General features: G+C 45.0%; 1 protein-coding gene across 1 annotated transcript in view; it reads left to right on the top strand.

Moving 5' to 3' along the window:
* The window catches only part of LOC145393781 (type-2 ice-structuring protein-like), a 260,566-nt gene that overhangs the window by 218,201 nt on the left and 16,213 nt on the right, over positions 1-26,152 (top strand). Inside the window, exon 3 of the mRNA XM_080267830.1 lies at positions 20,323-20,499. Within this exon, the coding sequence (XP_080123956.1) occupies positions 20,323-20,499 (177 nt within the window). The remainder of the gene's footprint in view (positions 1-20,322; positions 20,500-26,152) is intronic.

The following is a 26,152-nucleotide window of genomic DNA, read 5'->3' as shown; positions in this document are numbered from 1 at the left end:
TACTTGAAAGTCATGGCTGTTTTATATTCCTCCGCATTAAGATCCCCTTATCAATCACTGCTCTGCACTGTGGAAGACAAAGTGGTTGGTCATATTATTCTACCGAAGCACCCTTATTTTAATGGTATGGATTGCACATAATATTTACAGATAATTATATTATAATTGAAATACCCGTGCGGTGGGGTGAACCCGACACCACCATCCCAGGAGGAGAATATGAGGGGGTGATACCCACCCCACAAGGGAATGAGGAAGGGGCTGACTTACTTAGTTCACTGTCCAGGCAAAAGCGACATATCTCTCCCGTGACCCAGCGCCCCTCTTCCCCGCAACCAGACCACCCTGCAGTGTACAGGAAAAGTACACTACTCTTCAGCAGAGGGAATGCTCGCTAGAATTGGGGTGGGACTTGCAGCGGCAAAGTCCCAAGCAAACCCTCGGACACTGAGTCCCCTGGATCGGCCTCCTATTTAACAGAGGACTCAGGAGGAGCATCAAGGGCTGCTATCCCCCCATCTCGATGGAAAAAGGGCACACTCCGCCACAGCTGTGGTGTAAGCCAAGAGAGTTCGTCCGAACTCTTCCTCCCGACGTCACTGGGACAGGCCCTTGCCCAGTGGAAGGAGAACACACTCCACCGGAGCTGTGGCATAAGCCGAGAGAATTCGCCTGACCTCTTCCTCCCGACATCACCGGGGCAGGAGTACCAGGCCCTATGGCAGGAGTGCAGACTCTGCTGGAGCCGTGGCTGTTGCTGGGAGAGGCCGATGAGTGCCCACTCCCAGCCGCCAGGGCCAGCGGTGTCCGGGAGAGTCTCCGACTCCTTCCGCGCACCTGTCTCGCATAGGAGCACAGGCAGTGCCCAACGGGGCTGCCTGACTAAGGGAACATCCCCTGGACCTCCCCTGCACTCCCCGGACCGGAGTTTCGGCGAGGCCTCACGGGCCTGCCAAGTAGGAGGACCAGCCTTCGGCCATCTTCCCTCTGATAGTCCCCGAGCTCCTACAGGGGGAAACACCTCTTGCTCTGCACACCCCTCCTGCGGCAGAGTGAGGCGCCCCTCTCCCTTCTTTCTCCTCGAGAGGGTGGGACTTGATTCCCAACAGGCACCTCACCAGAGAACAGACCGGGCGTGACGTCCCCGAGGCCAGGTGTCCGGTCCTTGTAGCCCCACCCTCCCCAGGTGTTCACGAACTCCGCCAGGACGAGAATCCTCAGTTCAACCGTGACAGCCTTCTCCCACAGACGAGACCACAGTTCCCAGAGTCAGTGGGCCTCCCCAGATACTCGCTGTGGCAGCCGAACCTCCCCCAGCACAGGTGGCCACAGTTCCTCCCTGATGGCCTCCCCTGCCGGACGTGACTGCAGCCCAGCCAGGACACTGCCCTCTCCCCGGCCGACCTTAGGTCCAGACCTCCCCAGGTCCTCCCCCAGGACCCTGATGACAACTAAGAGCCAACACCAAGCAGTGCATCTGGTGGCCCTCTTTGGCCCTAGCCCGGAGAGCCCTGCCTCCTGCTGGGCCATAGTGGCTAGGGAGCCGCCCAACACACCACCCACCCACTCCTCCAGGACTAGTGGCAACCTTACGGACCACCCTCCCATGTACTATTAGTCAAACGGCCCACCTCCCACGCCTGGCCACCATCTGAAGCTCCCGGCGAAGGCCCTCCCACCTCGTGGGCCATGTCCTCCCCTCCGCTAGAATTGTGTGTACCAGATTTTATGATTGTGCACTTCCCCAGAGCTGTTGGACCCCTCTCCCAGTGAACCAACCCTTGTGACTCCTCCCCTGTACCCGCGGTGTCTCTCCCCAGTGTTGCCCAACCCTCCTCAGTGCTCTATCCCCCTCTCTCCTCCCCCCTGGCAGCTGCAATGTTACCCCCCCTCTCCCAGTGTGCCATAGTGAACTCTACTACCTGTGATCTTGCGCGCGGAGTGCTCGACTCCCACCCATGGGTCAGTTCCCTGACAGCGACAACCCTCCCCCCAGTGTCGCCCCCACAGGATAACATATGTCAGTGTGTCCCTCCCCCAGTGTGCTCCCCCTCCCCAGGCCCCCTGTCCCCGTCCCCACATGAATAAACCTACCCTAGACTCAATAATACCCCCTCTCCCCCCCTTTCAATCAAGTGCGGGACATTATATACTCTCCTCCTATGTGATGCGTATATAGCCTAAGATTAGCTAGGGCATCGTCCGTGTCATGTGGATATATTGTACTAGCTCGGACCTCATCTATGTCATGTGAATACCCAGACTTAAGGGCTTAAATATAAGTTGTCGTCCATGTCACGCGTCTGCCATACTGGGTATGCTGTACTATGCTGTCCGTGTGTTTTGAATATAATGTACCTGACATATTTGTGAAATACTGTCCATGACACTGTGTGGACATAACCCTACCTCAGGAAGGTGTAATTCCGTGTACAGGTCAGACTTGCTGAACTAGGTGGAAAGTTTTTTTTTTTTTTTTTTTTTAAATGATCATGGCGGCGCAACTGCCAGGGTCATATGCCACCGTATAACAAAGAAGTAAAAAACAAAAAACAAAAAACAGAGGATAAGCCACACAATCAAAAAGGAGAAATTCTAAATATCCTTAAGAAGTCCTGCCTCCTTCAGAAAGGAGAGGGTTGCCCCTCCCAAGACACAGGCATCCTCCCCAAGCACGGAGGAAAGATGATACACACCACCATCCGATTGGTGGTCAGAGAGGAACCGACGCCGCAAATCCTCAAGACTAGGACACTCCACCAACAGGTGCCGAACAGTCAAGGGAACCAGACAGTCATCACAGAATGGAGGAGGAGCCCTCTCCATTAAAAAACCGTGAGAGAAACGGGTGTGGCCAATGCGGAGGCAGCACAAAGCAGTCTCCCATTGACGAGGGAAGCCCTGGTAACTGAATGAGCCCACCTTCTGGCAAATCGAGCGCAACTTATTGGCACCCACAGCATCCCAATGCTCCTGCCAACAGCACCAAACCCTGAAGGCAATAAAGGAGCGCATATCTGCAGCAGGCAGACGATACAGAGGGGACTGTGCAAGAGGGGGACGAGCCGCTGCCACCTTGGCCAGCTGATCAGCTCGTTCATTCCCTGCCACTCCTACATGAGCTGGAACCCAACAGAAATCTACACGACGTCCACGACGCCCTAAAAGGAAAAGCCACTCTAAAATGGATAAAACCAAAGGATGAGAGGGATTAAAAGACTCCATTGCAGAAAGAACACTTCGTGAGTCACTAAAAACAGTAAAAGCAGTGTGGGGGAGAGTGAAGAGAATCTGAAGGGCAAATAAAATAGCAGTCAGCTCAGCAGTAAAAACAGAAGCAGTCACAGGGAGGCTCCCACCTCGACAGAAGGTGGGAAACACCACACCAAAGCCCACACCCACATCAGACTTAGATCCATCAGTATAAGCTGGTATGGAGTCCCCATGAGAAGAGGCATGCTCTAAAAACAGAGAAAATAAAACCTGAGAAGGAAGGGAGGCCTTACTGGATGAGAAGAAATGACAAAATGTCACCCTGGGGAGAAGCCAGTAGCCCACCCTCGGGACACGATGGGGAGTGATCGGCACAGAAGGAACAGAGAAGGTAGACATAATTGATGCACCCTGAAACCAAAGGGCTTTGGAAAGGATGGCCGAGTGGCAAAAATAGGTGACCGAGAATCTTGAGAGACCTTGACAAAGGGCACAGAGTCTGGGAGACGAGATAAGCGATACCAACATCTCATCAAAAGGGAAGAGCGGAGCAAGTCTAAAGGAAGGACACCAGCATCAGCCAACAAACTCGAAATCGGGGAAGATTGGAATGCCCCAGTGGCGAGACAAACACCAGCATGATGTATGGAATCTAAAATACGAAGCCGGGCTTCTGAGGCAGAGGAATAAACTTCACATCCATAATGAAGTTTGGATAAAATCAGAGACTGATGCAAGAGGAGGAGGGTCTTGCGATCAGCTCCCCAGTATGTGTGCGCTAAAATTTTCAAGAGACCCAATGCTCTGAGACACTCAGCTTTTACATACCTCAAGTGAGGGACCCAAGTCAACCGGCTGTCAAAAATCAGCCCCAAAAACCGGGTTTCCTTTAAACACGAAATACGACGCCCATCTAAAAAAAGGTTTGGGTCAGGGTGGACTCCACGAACGCGGCAAAAATGCATGGCAACGGTCTTCTTGAAGGAAAATCGAAAACCTCGTTCATCAGCCCATCTAGAGACACGGTTGAGAGCCATCTGCATCCTCCTTTCTGCCATTGACATCCGTGAGGCAGTGACAGAGATTGATAAATCGTCAACATAGAGAGAGCCACGAACACCATCAGGGAGCACAGAAATAACACTGTTAATTGCCACTGCGAAAAGGGTAACACTTAGTATGCTCCCTTGTGGCACACCATCCTCAAGGGGACGTGCAGTAGACAGCTCACTCCCGACTCGGACCCGAATAAAACGATTAGATAAAAACTCCCGGATAAAAGTGGGGAGTTGCCCACGGAGACCAAACTCATAAAGAGATTGCAATATACCATGACGCCAGGAAGTGTCGTACGCCTTCTCCAAATCAAAGAACACTGTGATATGATGCTGGTTAGTTGCAAAAGCCTGGCAGATGGAAGATTCTAAAGAAAGGAGAGCATCTGTGGTCGACCGCATCTTCCGAAACCCACACTGGACTGGAGACAAGTAACCACCCTTCTCTAAGTAACACACGAGCCGACTATTCACCATCTTTTCGAGGACCTTACAAAGGCAAGACGTCAGCGAGATAGGGCGATAATTAGTGGCCTGCAAGTGATCCTTACCCGACTTAGGGATGGGGAGAACCACAGCAACACCCCATGAGGTCGGAAACCCACCATTGCACCAAATTCTGTTATACAGTGACAACAGAAAATGAAGGGCTGCATCAGGCAAGTGGTGTAAGAAGGCATATGGGACATCATCCAAGCCTGGAGACGAGTCGCGACACTGCGACAATGCCATCTGAAGTTCAGAAGCAGAAAAAGCAACATTATATGACTCCTCCGCAGTAGATGGAAAACTAATGCCCAAAGATTCCAGGTGCCATCGGCGGCGTGCCGACGGGGATGAGGTGTCCTTCCTAGAGACATTAGCAAAATGAGCTGCAAATATCTCGGCAACAGACGAAGAATGAGCCACCACCACACCTGCATGAGATAAAACAGGAGGAGAGGGAATGGGAAATTTCCCTGAAATCTTCCTCACCCGTTTCCACACTTTTGTGAGAGGAGTCTGTGAAGAAATTGAAGAAACAAATGATGCCCAAGACTTCCTCCTAGCCTCCTTCATAACCCGCTGGGCATGAGCTCGGGCCCTCCTATATGCCGCTAAGTAACCAGGGTCACCTCGGTGACGACGAAGTCGGGAGAAAGCAGCACGTTTAGCCCAAACAGCAGAAGCACACTCATCAGTCCACCAGGGAACTGGACGTCAAGGAAAGTGACCAGCTGTTCTCGGAATACTCTGCAGTGCCGCCGAGTGTAGTAAGTCTGTGAAATACTCAGCAGCAGCGTCAGTGCTGACAAAATCCTCCACACATCGGTTCAGGGAACACAGCTCCTCAAAAGCCGGCCAGACCGCCCTATCCAAGCGCCAGCGGGGAAGACGACGCCGAGGCACACTCTGTGTCGATCTTAATAAAATAGTGAAGTGGTCACTGCCATGTAAGTCTGGTAACACAGCCCATGTAAAATTCAGGGCTATCCCTGCAGAGCACAGAGACAAATCAATAGAAGTAAAAATACCCGTTTGACTATGGAAGTAAGTAACTTCACCAGAATTTAAAATGTACAGGTCCACATCCTCCACAATGGAGGCTAACATAGTACCTCTAGCATCAGCTGTGGAGCCACCCCACAGGGGATGATGACTGTTCATGTCAGCCAGCAAGAAACAGGGTGAGGGAAGTGCCCGAATAAGATTTTCAAGATCAACCCTCTCAATAGTGGCACTAGGAGGGAGGTACAAGGAGCACACAGTATAACGACGGGAAAGGAAAATCTGGAGAGCAACAGCCTGCAGTGGAGTGTTAAGATTCACAGCAGTGAAAGGTATGTCACTGCATACTAGAATAGCCACACCCCCACCATGACCCTGTCCAGGAAGAGGATCTGAATAAAAAACCTGGTAACCAGGTGGACTGGGAGGCGCAGCATCTCCAACCATTGTCTCTTGTAGGCAAACACACACAGGTGAATACTCAGCCAGAAGCCAACGGAGTTCCTCCCATTTGGCTCGTAAACCACGGCAGTTCCATTGAATAACATTAGCCATTAAAACTATTGAAAAAAAAAAAAAGGGCAGGGGAGAGGGACAAACAGAAAACCATAAAAAAAAAATACTAAAAATATTAAAATGGAGGAACTATATATACAAAAGAAAGGGTCACTTAGTGGAAACCACTGAGCGACCCTGGGAGACAATCTTCTTGGGAATGCGGATACGCCCACTCAGGGGCTTGCCACGGGCAGCAGCATGGCTAGAACGAGGGCCTGGGGTCTGCGAAGTGTTGGGAGACTTCACAGACACCTGTTGCTGCCCAGCAGGAGAGGAAGAGCTACTCCGAACCTGCCCAGGGCCCCCAGTGAACTAAGAGGTCGAGCAGGAGGGATTGGGGTCCTGGCCTCCAAACGTGGAGGGGAGGACAGGATCCTCAGAGGTAACCGGAGGAGGAACATCCGATTCCCCGGAGGAAGAGGTGCCAGACTGACCTGACACCCCAGAAGCCCCCGAAGACCCAGAAGCAGGGTCCGAGGGCTGTTGCACAGATGGACTAACTACAGAGGATGTGGACTCCACGACCGACACCTTGCTTGGAGGATCTTCAAGACTCAAAGACTCTGAGGAACCACGATGACGTTTAGCAAATGAAGAATGTGCACCATGACTACTAGGGGATACCATAGATGTAGAGGTCGAGTCTTGAACTGTAGCGGCAACCGTCGCAAGTGCGGGAGATTGTTGCACTGGCATGGGATCGACAGATGAAGGCATAGGAGCTGAAACAACAGGAGGAACTCGAGTCTGCTGCTGGACAGGACGATGAGGACGGCTATGACCGGACAAAACTGACGCATAAGACACTCCGTTACGGAAAACAGATGACATGGCTCTACTCCTGGCCTCAGGAAAGCTTATTTTATCCCTATTACGGATGAGGAGGATCTCTTTCTCTAAGCAAAACCGGGCACAGTCTTTAGATGAAGCAGGATGTGCCTCGCCACAGTGCAAACAACAAACAGGTCCAGGACAGTCCTGTCCTGCATGAGTGGATGCTCCACAACTGACACACATCAGTGGGAGGCCCTGTTGCAAACGACGACAGGCTCGCCCAACATGCCCGTACATCTGACAGTGGTAGCAGCGTCGTGGGTTTGGTACAAAGGGTTTGACCCTAAGGGACAACCAAGCCACCTTGATGGATGAAGGGAGAACAGTACAGTCGAACGTCAGCAACAATGATGGAGTTGAGGTGAGTACACCATCAACCTTCTTCCGAAACCTCTCCACTTTGACAACCCTGTGGACCTGTAGTTCTTCAACAAGCTTCTCTTCACTGTAGCGAAGTAAGTCTTTGGAGAAAACAACACCTCGACACTAATTGAAAAAAGCATGAGGGACACAAGAAAACAGCGCATCCGGGTCCTTACACTGGGCAGCCAGCCGAGAACCCTCTTCAGGGGATGTAACCTCCACTAGTAGGCTACCATCCCCCTGAGGTGAAATCTTCGGCTCCCTCCCACAGATTGACATAATGCGCCGATGAACCGTAAAAATATCCAAATTCCCAATAGGTTGACCATCCAAAGTACGAATGGTGCAGTACCTTGTAAAATCAACCCTCTCAAAGACACCCGGCAGGACCTCACGGGCATGTCCACAAGATGTTGTAGTCTGTTGCCGGCTCTTCTTCTTTGTAGTGGCCACTGACCGGAAACCACTGGAACCAGGCAGGTATGGTTCCAGGGTGGCAATATGGGCCTCACCAGCCAGAGGCACATGAGGCGCACAGGAAGGAGACTCTGCAGGATGGTCAGGGACGGAACCAGGGTCGTCAGCTGCAAAAATATTACAAGCCATAATAAAAAAGAACCACCTTCATTTCCCCCACCCCTCCACCCACCATGGAGCCCAACAAGGGGAGGCCATATGCCAGGGAAAGCACCACTGGCGACCCCAGAGGTAGTGGGGAAGTATACGCTGGTAACCACCAAGGGACCCTGACAAGGGTGACTCCAGGACGATAGGAGCCACCAGGTCCCCCAGTGCCCGCTTGACCCTAAAGCCACTAGGTGACTAGCCTGGATGGCTAGCCAGTGACCAGCCGATTGACCTGGTCGGGCCCAACCAGGCCACCCGTCTAGCCAGAATAAGGGACCAAAGAGGTGTATTGCTAGCTGCAGGGCGCACCATGCAGCATCGCTCAACCACCAGGACTCCCGTCTTCCAGCATTACGGGACGCCACGCACGGCAAACACGTGGGGAGGCAACAGTCCCGCCCTAGATGACAGATGGGCAGGGACTGACATCACCAGTAGGCCTCCTCTACCAGTGATGTAGGGGGTGCTTGGTCCACAAGGCCGACAAATGCCAAACCCTACAAAGGTAGGCTTGCCTCCAAAGTAGGTGGCACTGCCAACCATGCTTCAAGCCCCGCCACCACGTCAAGGTGACCCCCTACAGTGGGGAGGTGGAAAGTGATTGTTGTAAACATTATTTTAAGTCATTGTAAGTTCCTCAGTTTTGCTCATAGAACGGTGTGTGTATTTGTCTTTTAATAATATATATGTGTGCCTTTTGACCAGTGGTGTTTTGTGTTTTCCTTCCTTGTTATTACTGACCCGGTGTCACGGGGTTTTTAAAATATCACGGTAATTTTGATATAAATGGTTAAATATTATTTAAATTGATAATATTCAATAATATTGAAGAGCAGAGACAATGATTGTCTTGCTACATCAAGCAACGATTACTTTACGCTGACTTGCTAAGATTCTCAAGAACGAGAATTTATAAACTTTCTCAACAGTACACAGCAGAGACTAATTACTCACAATTGCTGAATTACTGTACTGTTAGCCTCTGGAGAAAGTTACATCACCCCTGACAATAAATAACTAATACTAATAATAATAACATCAGGTTCTTGCTGATGCATTAACTCCTGGCACAACGGATTTTAAGTTAATACAACAAGACTGGTCTAAGTACCAGTTATGAATAGTAAACGTTTATGCAAGCTAGGAGCTGTATAGAAAATAAGCTTAATTATGGAGAAATGAAACAAGATTTTTACTCTACATTAAGCTCAAGAAATAGAACTGTTAAATTTATTAATTACAAAAATAAATTTAACATTACATTTCAAATCAAATTAAATGAGACGCACTCGCTCACTCACACAGAAGCTAAATACTTACGCCTAGGAAAAACACCTTAACTAAGCTCTTAAAACTACAAAATACACAAAAGAAATACCAGTCGATGAATACTGTGTATCACCACTAAGGTGGGAGAGCTGGGATTAACTGTACTAATGGAGCTTGGGGTGCTAGCTGACCTCTCCACTTCTGAGCACAGACCCTTTCTCCGTCACAGCAAACGCAAAACTGAATTCAAATAATGCATAAGCAGGACGCACAGGCCACCGGAAGAAGGCGTGGCTAACGGTTGAATGAGCAGTAGAGGCGAACGATAAAGAAACAATAGTATCGCTCAGTAGCGCACTTAGTGACGTGCATTAAATCGGTCACTTTTTGAAAACGGTGACGAATTATTTGAAAAGTATACCCCGGAATGGAGAGAGAAACGGTTAACTGAGCGATACACAGTGAGTTTTCCACCAATAGTTCGTGGCTTCTCACAAAAAGGAAATGTCGCGAATTGATTCGTGACATTACGCCCCATGAAAATTAAATCTTTCTTCCTTCAGAAGAATGATTTCAATATACATACATATAAATCCTAACTCAGTCACACAAGATTCACACTGTGGTGTGTGTGCTATCCTGCTACAGGAGAAAATCGCAGTCGCCAGTGAGTGAAAAAACCTCGTATTTACGTTAATAGAAGCAAGCTTGAGGGAAAAACTCCGTGACGACGGTGAAAATCCTGTACTCAGGTCAAACTGAGCGAAAATTCGCTACATTTACACTGACAACTAATTGTTGTGTAGCGTGGTGTATGCAATACACGGTGTAGGTGTGACAGTTGTAGTGTAACTGTACCTAAGTGTAAAATGATACAGTAAATAATATGGCGACGACGAAGGCAGAGGAGAAGAGGCAGCAGCGTGCGGCAGATGATCAGCTGGTCCGCACAGCAAAACTGCTACACCCATTGCTGAACCTGCAAAACCAATTGAGGTGGAGCATCAAAAGTGTCAATGAGACAAAATTCTTATTAAGTTACAATTACTCTCTCTGCCTAGCAGTCAGTGCTACGACGTACATTCGAGGTCGCCATTAATTATAGCACACGATTATGTTAGCAAGTTGAGAATCCCTGTGCAACCTCGGGTCTTCCATAGCCTCGAACCGCACACGGGTCCTCAACCTGTGCCTTAACCTACAGTTCTTATATTAATATCGGGAAGCTGAGAATCCTTGTGCAAACTCGGGTCTTCCATAGCCTCAAGTCGCCTCTGCGGAGTTCTCTCTCGAACTTCCCCCTTAACCTACAGTACTTATATTAATATCGGGGAGCTGAGAATCCTTGTGCAAACTTGGGTCTTCCATAGCCTCAAGTCGCCTCTGCGGAGTTCTCTCTCGAACTTCCCCCTTAACCTACAGTACAATACTTATATTAGTACTGGGAAGCTGAGAATCCTTGTGCAAACTTGGGTCTTCCATAGCCTCAAGTCGCCTCTGCGGAGTTCTCTCTCGAACTTCCCCCTTAACCTACAGTACAATACTTATATTAGTACCGGGAAGCTGAGAATCCTTGTGCAAACTTGGGTCTTCCATAGCCTCAAGTCGCCTCTGCGGAGTTCTCTCTCGAACTTCCCCCTTAACCTATAATACTTATATTAGTATCGGGAAGCTGAGAATCCTTGTGCAAACTTGGGTCTTCCATAGCCTCAAGTCGCCTCTGCGGAGTTCTCTCTCGAACTTCCCCCTTAACCTACAATACTTATATTAGTATTGGGAAGCTGAGAATCCTTGTGCAAACTTGGGTCTTCCATAGCCTCAAGTCGCCTCTGCGGAGTTCTCTCTCGAACTTCCCCCTTAACCTACAATACAATATTATAATAGTATTGGGAAGCTGAGAATCCTTGTGCAAACTTGGGTCTTCCATAGCCTCAAGTCGCCTCTCAACTTTCCCCTTAACCTACGGTACATATATTAGTACCGGGAAGCTGAGAATCCTTATGCAAACTTGGGTCTTCCATAGCCTCAAGTCGCCTCTCAACTTCCCCCTTAACTTACGGTACATAATATGTATGTACAGGCCCCGGACATAATGTGTCCTGTGGGGCCAATGGGTGAGACGTCAGGTCTGCACCCACTTCACCACTACCCTGTCTCTCAACTGACTCAGAGATTACAGGTGTAGTTACAAATGGCACAGGAAGGGCATGTCCTTGATTAGTGGTGATACTTTGGCACACACTGCAAGAACGGACAAAACTATCTATGTCCCGTCCCATCCCTGGCCAGAAAAAGTCAGCTCGGATACGGCCCTGGGTCTTCCTTTTCCCCATGTGACCTCCTGAGGCTGAACAATGACCCCATTGTAACACTGCTAGGCGGTACTTGGCGGGAACGACAAACTGCAGTCGAACCTCGCCCTCGGGTGTTCGTGACTCACGGTAGAGCCGTCCTTGTTTACGAAGGAACTTGGCTCGACCTCCCCGTGAATACTTAATCACTCGACCCTTTTGTTTATTCCGCACGGCAGCAAGTGTCGAGTCAGATTGTTGTTCTTGCACAACAAGTTGGCTACACATCAGATCTTGCGGCGATTCAATGATCACTGGGGTGACACCATCTGGAGCCTCAGCCATGGCTCGTGTTACAGCAGAAGCCGAAGTCTGAGTGGCGCCATCATCGGAGCAACTATCCTTGGCTCCTTGAATATTGCCTACTATCAAGTCAAATAGAGGCTCTGGCATGACAACTGCAAGTGTCGTACCAGTATAAAATGGAGATGCCACCTGGATACTTGCCTCAGGGAACAATCTCACTGATCCATCAATAAGATTTGCATGGATCTGTCGACCTGTATACTGCTCAGGCCGAACTAAACTCTGCTTAACAGAGCAACCTGAGGAACCATTGTCTCTCAGGACCTTCACAGGAATGCCTCCCACAAACCCTGGCTGAACAAGGAAGGTACTGTCACCTGTGGGAGGGCCTGTGGAGGAAGCAGCTAGCCACTCATGAGGCTGCTGAATTGATGTGGCAAACATTGTGCCTTGAGGGTTATATTGGGAAGATGGAACATTGGCCATCTGTGGAGGGGGGTTCACTGTCACTGTGGGACTAGTGAACTGTGGGGAAGTACCCACACTGGTAAGGACGTGACCACCAGGCTGCTGCTGAGGAATGAAGGCTGCATTTGCTTCCTGCCTCTTTTGAGCTGGTGGTGAAAAAGTTTGTCCCGACGGTCGGTTGCGTGGCTGATACTGCTGCTGGTTAGGGTGCTTGTACCGCTTCCAAGCAGGCTGCTGTATATTTTGCCCCTGGTCCTTCTGTGGTTTCGGACCTTGGCCATTACTCTGAGAACGGCCTTGGTGCTGGGATTCAGTCTGAGACGGCTTCCCAGACTTGGCAGTATCTTTTCTGATCCAGGTGTTTTGCTTACGAGCTTGATACCCGTATGCAGTAAAGAATGCGTCAGCCTTCTCTGCCATTTGGCTGGCATCTTTCACCTGGCAGATCTCAAGCTGTGCTATGAGCTCAGCAGGCCACGACCTCCCTAGCTGTGTACGCAGCATAAGGTCAATTATCCCCTCACGCGTGGAAGGAGTTTCATCTTTCTCCATCCACTCATTTAAGTAAGCTGTGAGACGATCAAGGAACTGAACAGCTGTCTCCTTGTCTTGGAGACGAGCTCGCATGAACTGAACTTTGGCGTCGTCTACTGTGAGACCATACGCCTTAATGAGTGCAGCTTTCATCATCTCATATGTGAGATTGTCTCCACGAATTCTGTGGAGAATATCGAGGGCAGGGCCCTCAAATAGGCTAAGAAACTGAAGCCGCTTAGCTGCCTCATCCAGTTGATATAAGTCTGCCATGTCCTCAAAACGAGCTATGTACGGCTCGATTCGCTCGCTTTCCTTGTATGAAGGAAGCTTGATGCGTGGGGTCGCCAGGACATGTGCAGGGAGAACGCTCGTGGAGCTTTGACCAACTGCACCAGACGTGTCTGAAGCCAAGGAATCTCGCTTGAGCTTCAGCACAAGTTCATGTTCTCGTTCTTTGTCTCGTTGTTCACGCTCGTATTCGCGCTGTTCTCGCTCTTTTTCTAACTCGAGCTCGCGTTGTTTCTGCTCGTGTTCGCGCTGTTCTCGCTCGTATTCGCGCTCTTTCTCACGCTGCTCTTGTTCATAAGCACGCTCTCTTTCACGTTCCTCACGCTGTTCTCGCTCGTATTCGCGCTGTTCTCGCTCGCATTCGCGCTGAATCCTACGCTCTTCACGAGCATCTTTCTCACGTTCTTGCTCGTAATTGAACCGTGAGAGAACGTAACTCTGTATTTTCTCTGGGTCTGTGAGACCAATATCTTTGGCTTCCTGTACATATACAGCTGTAGCCATGATGCTAGCTCAATTTACTAAGTAACCGAAATTGAGTACTGACTGCTTAGCGACGAATACTAATAAACACAAGTAAAGAATACAGACACAAGCTAGTGGTGACCAGTCTTATCTAGTTAACTGGCAAAGAATAAATCAAAAATGTAAATGACTGGGAAGACTCAATAATAAACACAATGGGTACGGCGACTTCCCAGGAGCGAATAAAATCGTCTGGCGTTACCAAGAATAAACTAGAGTTAAGTACTCTATTGATTAATAAAGCAAAATTCACTTGCTAAATTAAGGGTAAACACCAGTAAGCTTGTGCCTATAAACTTTAATGATAAATACCTAAATATGAATGAGTGAGCACTATCTCGTGAATAGCTTTAGAGCTAGGAGTTAATATCCTGGAATGAGGTCGCCAATTGTCACGGGGTTTTTAAAATATCCCGGTAATTTTAAAATATATGGTTTAAATATTATTTAAATTGATAATATTCAATAATATTGAAGAGCAGAGACAATGATTGTCTTGCTACATCAAGCAACGATTACTTTACGCTGACTTGCTAAGATTCTCAAGAACGAGAATTTATAAACTTTCTCAACAGTACACAGCAGAGACTAATTACTCACAATTGCTGAATTACTGTACTGTTAGCCTCTGGAGAAAGTTACATCACCCCTGACAATAAATAACTAATACTAATAATAATAACATCAGGTTCTTGCTGATGCATTAACTCCTGGCACAACGGATTTTAAGTTAATACAACAAGACTGGTCTAAGTACCAGTTATGAATAGTAAACGTTTATGCAAGCTAGAGCTGTATAGAAAATAAGCTTAATTATGGAGAAATGAAACAAGATTTTTACTCTACATTAAGCTCAAGAAATAGAACTGTTAAATTTATTAATTACAAAAATAAATTTAACATTACATTTCAAATCAAATTAAATGAGACGCACTCGCTCACTCACACAGAAGCTAAATACTTACGCCTAGGAAAAACACCTTAACTAAGCTCTTAAAACTACAAAATACACAAAAGAAATACCAGTCGATGAATACTGTGTATCACCACTAAGGTGGGAGAGCTGGGATTAACTGTACTAATGGAGCTTGGGGTGCTAGCTGACCTCTCCACTTCTGAGCACAGACCCTTTCTCCGTCACAGCAAACGCAAAACTGAATTCAAATAATGCATAAGCAGGACGCACAGGCCACCGGAAGAAGGCGTGGCTAATGGTTGAATGAGCAGTAGAGGCGAACGATAAAGAAACAATAGTATCGCTCAGTAGCGCACTTAGTGACGTGCATTAAATCGGTCACTTTTTGAAAACGGTGACGAATTATTTGAAAAGTATACCCCGGAATGGAGAGAGAAACGGTTAACTGAGCGATACACAGTGAGTTTTCCACCAATAGTTCGTGGCTTCTCACAAAAAGGAAATGTCGCGAATTGATTCGTGACACCCGGTAGGGAACAAAGAACTCAGGACTGCACCGTGTCTATACCCAAGAAGTCTGGACCCAGAACACGCTGCATAACAATAATAATAAACAAGAGAATATTCAGTTTTTCCTGGTTATGGAGACTATAATACCAAAATATTGGTAACTATCATCCCCTGACTCGCATTTTGCTCCTCTCAGCGAGATTCAGAAGAATGCCACCAGATGGCAGGACCTTCAGTACACGTGCCCATATGTATCATATGTGGGGGTAGACCCTAAGGGAGCCGAGTTTATTGTAACAAACATACAAACACTCGCATTTATTATATATATACTGTATATATATATATATACATATATATATATATATATATATATATATATATATATATATATATATACACACACACACACAGTAAAGTCTCTTTTATCTGAAATTCTTTTAACCGCAATATGCCATTAACCGTAAGTTTTACTAAAACGTTCTTATTTTGATTAGCCGCAAAAGTCTGAAATCTATCCAAAAATTCAAACACGGCGGGCTTGTTTCGCGCCACTAGCTTAGTTTACGGTTGCATATATATCCCCTGTTAGCGAGTTGCCCACTCCCTCAACTGCATCCACCACCTCGGAAGATTTTGGATGACGTGGGAGATGATGTGGAAATGACTGAATAAGGAAACAGAAAATGTGAAAAAAAAAAAAAAATAGGTTCAAAACTTTTTGGTTGGAACTGGTTACAGTGAATTGCGTCATTGTTTTGGTGAAGGTTTAAGTTTATTTGAGTGAAGATTTATTTAAGTTGACAGTTTCTATTACAGTTACAAAAGTGCAGTTACATACGTAGTTACTACAGTGTATTAAATGTTTTGGTGATGGTTGAGTGGCTTTTGTGGTGCTGGAGGTGGTGGTGGGCTAGACGTCGCCAGAAAAGGGTGATGGGTGGGTAAAATACTGTTCCCTTGTATCCTACATATTATTACAGTATCTTTTATTCGAAAAAATCTATTAAACGAAACTCTGAAAGTCCCATGATTTTCGGATAAAAGAGACTCCACTGTATTATATATATATATATATGGGTCAGGCGGTGGCTCAATCGGTAGAGAGGTGGCCTGCAGTCCTACTGGACCCAGGTTCAAATCCCGGCTGAGGTAGGAAACAGTTTAGGGATTTGAATTTCATAAAAATCAGACTTTATTGAACTCTCAGAAGGTCCGCTGACATGTCATAAAAATACCCCCGCTAATACCAAATCACCAGTCCTGTATGGGACAGCCATAGCATGTATTCAATATGGACGGTGGGTGTTAGCGCCGAATTGGTGACATGCAGAGGTTATGCTATGTAGGGGGACTACTGGGCCTTAGGAGCAGGCTGTGAAGCCTATGCCCAGAGTCGGACACACACACACACACACACACACATATATATATATATATATATATATATATATATATATATATATATATATATATATATATATATTATCATCATCTGGACCTCCTTTTCCACCCTAGGGCAGGGTGAGGAGTAGCAATGTCCAGACAGCCCAAATTTGCCCACTCCAATGGGCCACGCTTCCATTCACTCATCATTCAAGCCCCAGGAATCCTGGCTCTTACAGTCTTTCTCACAAGCCTTCTGCACTATCTGTCTCACTGCAAATATTTGATCTACATATCCCCTGCCACTCCTAACTCCACCCTGTTCATCACTTACTAGAACTTCTGATATCTCTCTTGCACTCTCTATATTAATTCTTCCACACCTTCCTTACCACACTCAATAAACTTATGCCACGACTCAATTTGCTTACCTTTATTTTTGTACAGGGGTACAATCATAGCCTTTTTCCACTCTGCAAGCACAGTTTTACTCATCCATGACTTCTTGCATATCTCCAAAAAGCACTTCATTCTGCTCTGCATACATTTCATCAACCCCAGCTGCTTTCCCATTTTTCACCTGCTTCACAGCGCTCTTCACCTGTACTAGTGTCATGTTTCCTGGCACTGCATTCATTCTCTGCATACCCCCTAAACCAGTCATGTTTACAATGGGTCTGCACTCTCTATTCCCATTCATCAGGCTTTCAAAATATTCTTTCCATCTGGTCCTTACTTCATGTCCATGGGTTAATAATCTACCACTAACATCCTCCACAACATCAAATTTCTTTCTTCTTTCACTTCTACATTTCCGCGTCTCTTTCAAGAATAACTTCCTATTTTCTGAGTAGTTTTCATTCATTTTTCATCCTAGATCATCATTTACCTCCTCCTTTTTCCTCTTCACTAGTCTCTTTACGAGCTTTTTCCTCTCAGTACAGTATATTCCATTCTTATTTCAATTGAACTCCTGTACTGTAACCATTCTAGCCTCTTCTTCCTCTTTTCCTCTCCTGCTTTCTTAACCTCTTCATCCCACATGCCGTACCATTCTTCTTTGTTGTTACTCTTGCCACATCACACACGGCTTTAGTATTTTTAACTAAGCAATCCCTATATGCATTCCACAGGCTGTCCTGTCCAGATCCATTTCATGCCAGTTCACTGATTCTAACTCCTCCCCTACTTTGGTCCTGTATTCATCTTCCATTTCTTTGATCTCAGCTTCTCGACTTTCAGTCTTTCTCCCTGACTGCTCCTCTCTCTCCTGGTCCACCTAACTCCTCTCAGCTTGATCTTGCTTACCACAGTCATATGATCTGACAGACCTCTACATCGTGTTCTCACGGCCCTCGTATCAGCAACCACTCCCGGCATAGACCTCTCCATGAGCACGTAATCAATCATGCTCCTTTCAGCATGATCGCCATTCCCTCTACCATGTATGCTTATGTGCAACTTTTTGTTTGAAATACGAGTTACAAATGCTCAACCTCTTTTCCTGACACATATCCTTCAGTCGCTTCCCACTATCATTTTTCTCCTGGTACTCCATAACATTTTATGTTATCCTCAGGGCCAGTGCTTACTCTTTCATTCATATCGCCCATTACGATCACTTAATAGCTCCTGGGCATTTCTCCCAGTACTTCATCCAGCTCATCCCAAAACCTGTCTTTCTCTCTCTCACTCCTGTCGTCACACGGTGCATATGCTACAATTACTGCCACTTTCACCTTCTCAAACTTGACCTACATACATCTCTAGCTGACACATTTGTAACTTCTCATTCCACTCTGCTGCACCTCATTCATCAACAAAGGAACTCTTCCTTGCATCTTCCTCGCCCAGTCATGCCCGATCTTACACATTTCACACCCTCTGACTCCTCCATTTCACACCCTTTCGTCTTTGTTTCACACAGTGCCATCACGGCATATCTCGCACTCTTGAACACATTCACCACTTCCACCCTCTAGCTCTCCTCATTTACACCTCACATTCCACATGGCCATGCGAATCTGACCATTTGACTGGGGCCCTGGGCAAGTATTGGGCCCTCCGAGGCTCTCTGAAACAACTGCCATGATTAAGTGATTATAGATGTGGGAATCTGGGGGACACTTAACCCCGCCAAAAACCCCGGTTATATGGTTACCACTCAGCATAATAAATGGTTTCCTGGGTACAGGAAACCATTTGGCTTGTTACTCAGTGTAGAGACCATAAGACTTCCCTGCATTGCCTCATGAGGAGCGTAGGAGCCCGGGGCTAGGCAGTTGGTCCTGACATTTAAGATAAAAGTGATCAGCCTCACTCATCCCTGAGAGGCATTACGTGGGCAATCAACCCCAAACATCCCTTGGATATAAACCTTCTCCGGTTATATATATATATATATATATATATATATATATATATATATATATATATATATATATATATATATATGTATATATATATATATATATATATATATATGTGTGTGTGTGTGTGTGTGTGTGTGTGTGTGTGTGTATGTTATCTATGTATGTCTGTGTTTTGGTAGGTGGTGGTGGCCCTCATCCACTCACTTGATGCAGTGCTACCTACTTTCTTCCTTCACCGTTATCATTCGTTTTCTGTGTCTGCCCTCCTCTTTTCTCATTTCTCCCATCTTTCCTGTCACTTTTTATTATCTTTATTTCTTTTTCAGGTGGCTTTACATTGATTGACAAGCCTAGTGGTTCCTGTAAGCCAGGAAACCATTTACAAAGCTAGGTAGTAACCATATAACCAACCCACACTGGTTACCTACGTGTCAACAAGTGGGTTGGAGGAGGATTAGTGCACCCCCCTCCCCGTGAAACAACTAGATCAAAGATAAACGACAACTCCTTGAGAGAGTATTGTATCTGGCTACGGATAGATATGTGTATGTGTGCAGTCATGTATGTTTATGTGTGTATATGTTTGTATATGTGTATATATGTGTATGTAAATGTGTGTATATGATTGTGTATATGTGTTTATTCTAATTTTTACACTATTCTGTGTTATTTATAATTCATTATGTTGTCACAGCTCTACAGAATACAGTATTTGGATTCAATTATTAACTAATGAATACACATAATTATGTACTTCTATCTGTAATGTATTAGCGTTATGAAATAGGGTGCCTTGAACTGAATTGAACTACTACTACTACTACTACTACTATTACTACTGATACTAGTACTACTACCAGTAGTACTAGTACTGTCATTATAATTGTGGCACATTTGTTTCGTAATACTTGTATTAACCCCTGTAATCCGCTGATGTATTTTTAAAATTCCTGATATTCCTAGACGAGTTTGCTACTGGCAGAGAAAGAACCTGTATTGACAGGGTTAGGAATCGTCTCTCGTTAATCCTTTACAACCTGGATTCTTTTCTGAAGCTTGAAAGAGTCGCATGAAGAGAGCAAAAAATGCTGTAATTATAATTCTTCCATGAACTGTAAGTGTTTCAGCTTTATGTACTTCGGAATACATCCATCATTTAAATATCATCAAATGCATAGTAAGTCATTAAGACAGATAACCATGAAGGGTTTAAAGCTTGAGGACTTTTCGACATCCATCTCCCATCCAGAACGCCTGTACTTATAATGATAATTAGCCATTAATCTCCGGCAGTCTAACGTCATTCATGCCCACAGAAGAGGAATGCACATCTCCTTGGTCTGTGGTGGGCGACAACTGCCTGCTGCTAGCCATTGGGGAGAGACTCAACTGGGCACAGAGTCTTCAATTCTGTGCAGCAAGAGGTGGACGTCTTGCAGCTTACCATGATGCCAATACCTATGCAGAGTTCCTTGGTTACATCAATGCCGTCAGTGAGTTTTCCACAGTACTTATTTATATGATACTCTCTTAATACATTCACGAATATGATGTATTATTCACTTAAATCATGCTAATTCTAATCAATTCCCTTTTACGTTGGGGCATTCTGTCGCTGTTAAGAGAGTAAAAGCAACTTCTATTAAACTCACCAATCCAATAACTGTAAAGTCATTCCAAGAATAAAGCGACGATAATTCATTCTGGAGTGTCTAACTTTGGCACATTTTCTTCAGTAATCTGCTACGAGGAGAGGTCATCTTGCAGCCTCCCATGATGCCAGTAATTTCGTTGAATTCCTTGGTTACATCACTCCAGTCAGTAAACCTACCACAATGCATTCTCCATACGTTACCTGCTTACCACTCTTCAGTGACAGTAGTCACTTCTAAGTTCTGTGGATTCACCCTACCTATTTCTTTTTTCCCCTTCTTATTCCACATCCACATCCCCCTTTAATATTCCTGTCTTATTAGCTGACTTCCTAGTAATACCACACACAACTATAGGATTCTTTACAAAACACTGAACAAATTTTACATTGGCCTATTTCATTCGACTTTCAATGCTAACTCCTTCCACGTCTTTTGCTTTTACCTGTTGTTAATTTGTTTCTCTGTTTCCAATGAAACCTGAATACAAATGAAAACTAAATGTTATCATTTCGGAAGGCTTAGACACATCACGTAGTCATAGGCAGTGGGAAAAAAATCGGGAAGATAGACTGTCTATGACCTCCAGTTGGTCAGTTGTAGCCCATATGATTAAACACTAAAAGTAACACTTTACTCTTGCATTAAAAAGATGAACAGAAGTGTACGTGTATGTAGACAGGTGCTGTTTACCTGTAGTAATGGGAGATGAGTGAAGGTAGAGCTCAGAGAAAATGTGACCAAAAGGTTAGCAACAGAAGAGAGACAGAGGAAACACCGCGGCATAGAGATAGACAGAAGGAAGTGAGTTGGAGGAGAGTTGAGAGCAATGTTACTTTGACTTCACTCTGTTTAGATTTATTTCCCCCTCAACACACCCACGCTTTAAAGGGGTGTTCACAGTCAGCGGCTGTGGGGCTAAAAGTATGGACTTGGTTGAGTACACCTAAGTTTGGCAAAGTTGTATTTGGAAAGAAAATAACATGATCTTTCAAAAATATATTATAAAAAATAAACACCGAGAATATTGACAAAACACTGAGTTTTGTGTGGCTGAAGGTATGGGGATAATCAAATGGAAAAATATGTTAAGTTGCGAGAGGAAGGAACGGAGTTTCTGAGGCGTTAAAAGCAACAAATCTTCTATTGGTTCAAGCAAAAAAAAAAAAAAAAAAAAAAAAAAAAAATAAGATAGGTGTCCCAAAGAGTCATGTTGTGATTGTTGTGGAGACCTGTGATGAAAGCTGTGAAGTGAAAAAGTTAAGCTTGAGGTTATCCATATATCAGTGGATCGGACATGAAGTGCAGCTCAAACGATCAATAATAAGTAGGAGGAAGAGAGTCAGTGAATGGACAGAACCACGAAGCACGATGGCAGTTTTAGATGAAGAGCAGTGGCCCTCTACAGAGCAATGTTAAAGGAAACTTGAGATGCAAGCACAAAGAGAAGAGTGTGAACCATATAAGGCATTATGGAAATTAAATATTTGTGCCAAAGTCAGTCAGTCGCCTCAGAGTTTTTCATAAAATTAAAAGCACAACAGAAAATGAGAAGAAATATGACACGATTGTAAGAAGATCGTCATCACTGATGGACTTGATGTTCCTGTTCAAGAAGAAGTTTTTTCAAAGAAGGATTTTTCAAAATCTTTTGTATGTCTCTTCCTCTCACTCCATCTCCTGGTGTGACCCAGGTTCATAGTTGAGAGTCCGGGGTTCGATTCCTTGCATATTGGCAATATGTTAGATAATTTTTCCTGTGTGCAGTACAGGTTTCTCCATTCATTCTGCCTTATCGTAAGTGCTTGGGACAGAATGCCAGGGGGTTGTCTTATCCTCTCAGGCTTACAGCTGGGAGTCGAAGGAACATTGGTTACAAGATTGTGACAATGTAAGTTAACTTTTACCAGGTCGTAGTGTAGTGGTATGCTGCCTGGCTCACACCTGAGAGTCCCAGGTTCGCATTCCGGTATATTGGCAACATTTTAGATTATTTTTCTTGTGTACAGTGGTTCTAGGACAACTGCCCCCTGAACAAACAATTGCCTCCGCTAAACATCACCGAGTGTCTAACCTTACCCAACCTAACCTAACCTTTAGCGGGAGCCAATTGTCCGGGAGGCAGTTGTCCTGATACCGTGTACGGTACAGGTTTCTCCCTTTATTCCCAACTAACTCTTGATTATGCTTCATAAGTAGGACATATTGTTCCCCCCGGACCTGACTGAAGGTGCTGCATGACCTCGTCAAAACTGGTCACCATGGAGCTAGGATGTTGCCCTGTTTCTCCAAGCTATCCCCTTTCGGCCCCGCCGACCAACCGAGCAGGAAGTGCACCCAGCCACTCATGTGACACCACCTACCGCCCAGTGACATCTCTGACAGTGACTACAAAGGTGAGGATGTAAAAATGAGAAGAGAAAGGCGAAAACTGAAGCACGCGTTATTATGTGTGCTGAGTGCAAGTTCGGCCTTTGTATGGGAGAGTGCCTCCATGCCAACCACACCTCTGAATGCTTCTAAGTGTCACGAAAGACTGTAAATACGTGTAATTATCCTGGTTTAGTATGCACAAAAATATGAAATTTGTGTATCAGTGTATTAGTTAATAAAGTGGTAATGGAGAGTGAAAATACAATATGCTGCACAGAAGTAAAAGTGAATGACGCTCTGAGAGTATTTTTGAACATACTACACCTCTCAACGCATCGGAAATAATGTACATGTACATAAATGCCATATTTTACTATGTTAGAAAATATATAGTTTGTGTAATAGTGAGTATGGAAATCATGGTGAATGAGAGAGTAGTGGGCTACACACTAGCAGAAGTGAAAGTGATGCTCTGAAAAGTATCTGAGCATACCACACCTCCAAATGCTTCGGGAAACACATATCTGTGAATGCCCTGTTTTGGTATGTGAGGCAATAATTTTGTTGTTTAATAGTAAGTATGGAAGCAGTGGTGAGTAATACTGCAGTTGTGAGTTGCACACTACAGAAAGCGAAAGTGACGCTCGCTACAGTGTTATCTGGATGATTACTGTTTTATAAGACCAAAGATAAGAACGTACAAAAACAGAACATTACCTTTAATTGCATATAACCAGTAAGAAGTGGTAGAAAAATAAATAAGTGACTATACTTTATGAAGTCATGCCACATTTTTCTCTCTCGTGACAACTCTGCATAATTTTGTTACTTCATTACCTTGTAAGTGACTCTGTAATAATAAGTGATAATAATAACATAAATATCTGGTGAGGAAATGTAAAAAATTGTAAGGAAAACATTGCGTTCTGACTCCAGTTGTTATTACATTCATGTGGTATTTAGCCATAACTGTAGTGCTCTAGTATCTCAGATCCATAACACACCACAGTGCAACAATTGTTCATATTACTGAAAATTAATTAATCTTTTTTTTTTTATGTTACAAAGTACTGAAATCACGTCCCAAGCTTCGTCCGCACGTGGCTGCCACCATCATTGCTGCCTGGCACCCTTCTGGGAGACAAACATTCTCGTACCACACAAAATACTTCCTCTTCATCTCGCTCCCCCTCCATCCCTGGACTACATACGAACCTTCCGTTTCTTTCAAACGTTAGTGGAAACATGAAAGTTTGTGTGACAAAAATTCAAATGTGTGGCTAAATATAAATGAGTGAAAACTGCTCGTGAAAATACGTTTTTTCCCCATATCTTTTACACCGCTGACGTGGGTTAAAATACACACTGCCACAACCAGATGGTTAAGACATAGATACACACAGTCTTTCCAACCACCCCTTTCATGCGCAATGTCTATCGTTCAATCGATAAAGCAAAGTAGGTTTGTGGTACACTATCTTCCTGATCTGAAGCCAAAGTGACTGACTGTCTGAAATAAGAGCATACCTATCTAGGTGATACACCCATCTTGAATAAATAAGTTTTACGAGCAGTTTTGCAACTAGTTAAAGAAACCGGCCTGTAGTTGAGGGGATTATCTTCATCGGCTTTCGTGAAAACTGGAACAATATCTGCCATCCTCCATTTCTGTGGCGGCTGTCCATGGTAGAGAAATGGTTCAATAATTTTAGTGGTAGGGAAACATAACTTCTCTGCACATTCTCTGAGAACCCACCCTGACACTCCGTCAGGTCACAATGCCCTTTTTAGGGCATTTAATTATCTACTTATTTTTCTGATAAGCTGCCTATCAGAATCATCTTCATTCATTAGCACAGTTGAGTTTTCTACGTAAAACTTTGCACATAATCTTGTCGAATGTGTTTCGTATTTTATATTCAATTTCTTGTATTCTGCCTTCTGTTCTGTCAGTGATGCTATAGTTCCTGAATACCCTGGCTGCTCTTGGATTATCTGATGTGCTGACTTGCCTTTCACTTGGGCTGAGGATGCACACCCAAGCTACGTGGCACCCCTCCATGAGATCTCATAATGCATGAAGTCAGCATTGCGCTCTACTGCCAAGTTGTGGATTGCTACTTTCTCTGACCTCGAAGCATGTACTGTATGATATCTTTGTCCGTTGGAAGCATCCTAAGAGGAAATTCTGGAATGCAATATAATGTAATGTAATGTAGTTATAATGTAAAGTGATTGGTAGTAAAAACATTAGGGCTAGTTATAACATTAATAAAGTCCAACTTGATAGTGTTAGCCAAGAAAAACTCTTAGGAGTTATTATGACAGATTATTTGAAACCAAACAAACAGTGTACAGAGGCTGTTAAAATAGCGAATAAATTGACCTGATTCATAAGTAGGACTCTCGAATATAAATCCGAAAATTTTGTCCTCACTTTGTATAATTCCTTAGTACTCCCGCACTTGGAGTGTTGTGTTCAGTTCTGGCCACCATATTATAAAACTGATATGGAGAAACTTGAGAGATTGCAGCGACAGGTGACAAAGATGATACCTAACTTGAGAAATAAACCATACGAGGAGCTTTTAGAAAAAGTTAATCTCTTTACCTTAACTGAAATAATTTACAGGTAGACGTTTGTCTCGGCTTTGCTCTATATTGGGTGGGACTCCCAAGGGCTGCTCTCGTGGGGAGATGGGCACTGGCCCCCATGGGGGGCAGCACAATTTTTTTTTTTTTTTTTACCTTTACGAAGAGATATAATTCATTTATTAAGTATACTTAAAGGACACGATACGGTGGTTATCAGTAACTACTTCACAGTTGATCACTCACTTTAAACTAGAGGTAATGGGCATAAAATCATCGGCAAATGATTTCAGTCACACGAAACAAAGCATTTCTTCTTTAACAGAGTTGTAAGTATGTGGACAAACTTCCCTCCAGCGTGCTAAACTGTGATACAGTACTAACCTTTAAAAATCGCACGGACAAGTATCAGTCAACTGACTCGCAGTCAGGTATATCTAAATATATTCGCTCCTGCATAATACAATTCTAAAGTATATAAAACATTTTTTTTCTTAGGAACACGAAATTTTGCACAGCGTTAGACCTT

This window comes from Coenobita brevimanus, chromosome 25 (genome assembly GCF_032717465.1).
Source record: "Coenobita brevimanus isolate Jiangsu-jjx chromosome 25, ASM3271746v2, whole genome shotgun sequence".
Lineage (NCBI taxonomy): Eukaryota > Metazoa > Arthropoda > Malacostraca > Decapoda > Coenobitidae > Coenobita > Coenobita brevimanus.
Note: the sequence above shows the minus strand (reverse complement) of the source record. Positions and strands in the feature narration are given on the sequence as shown.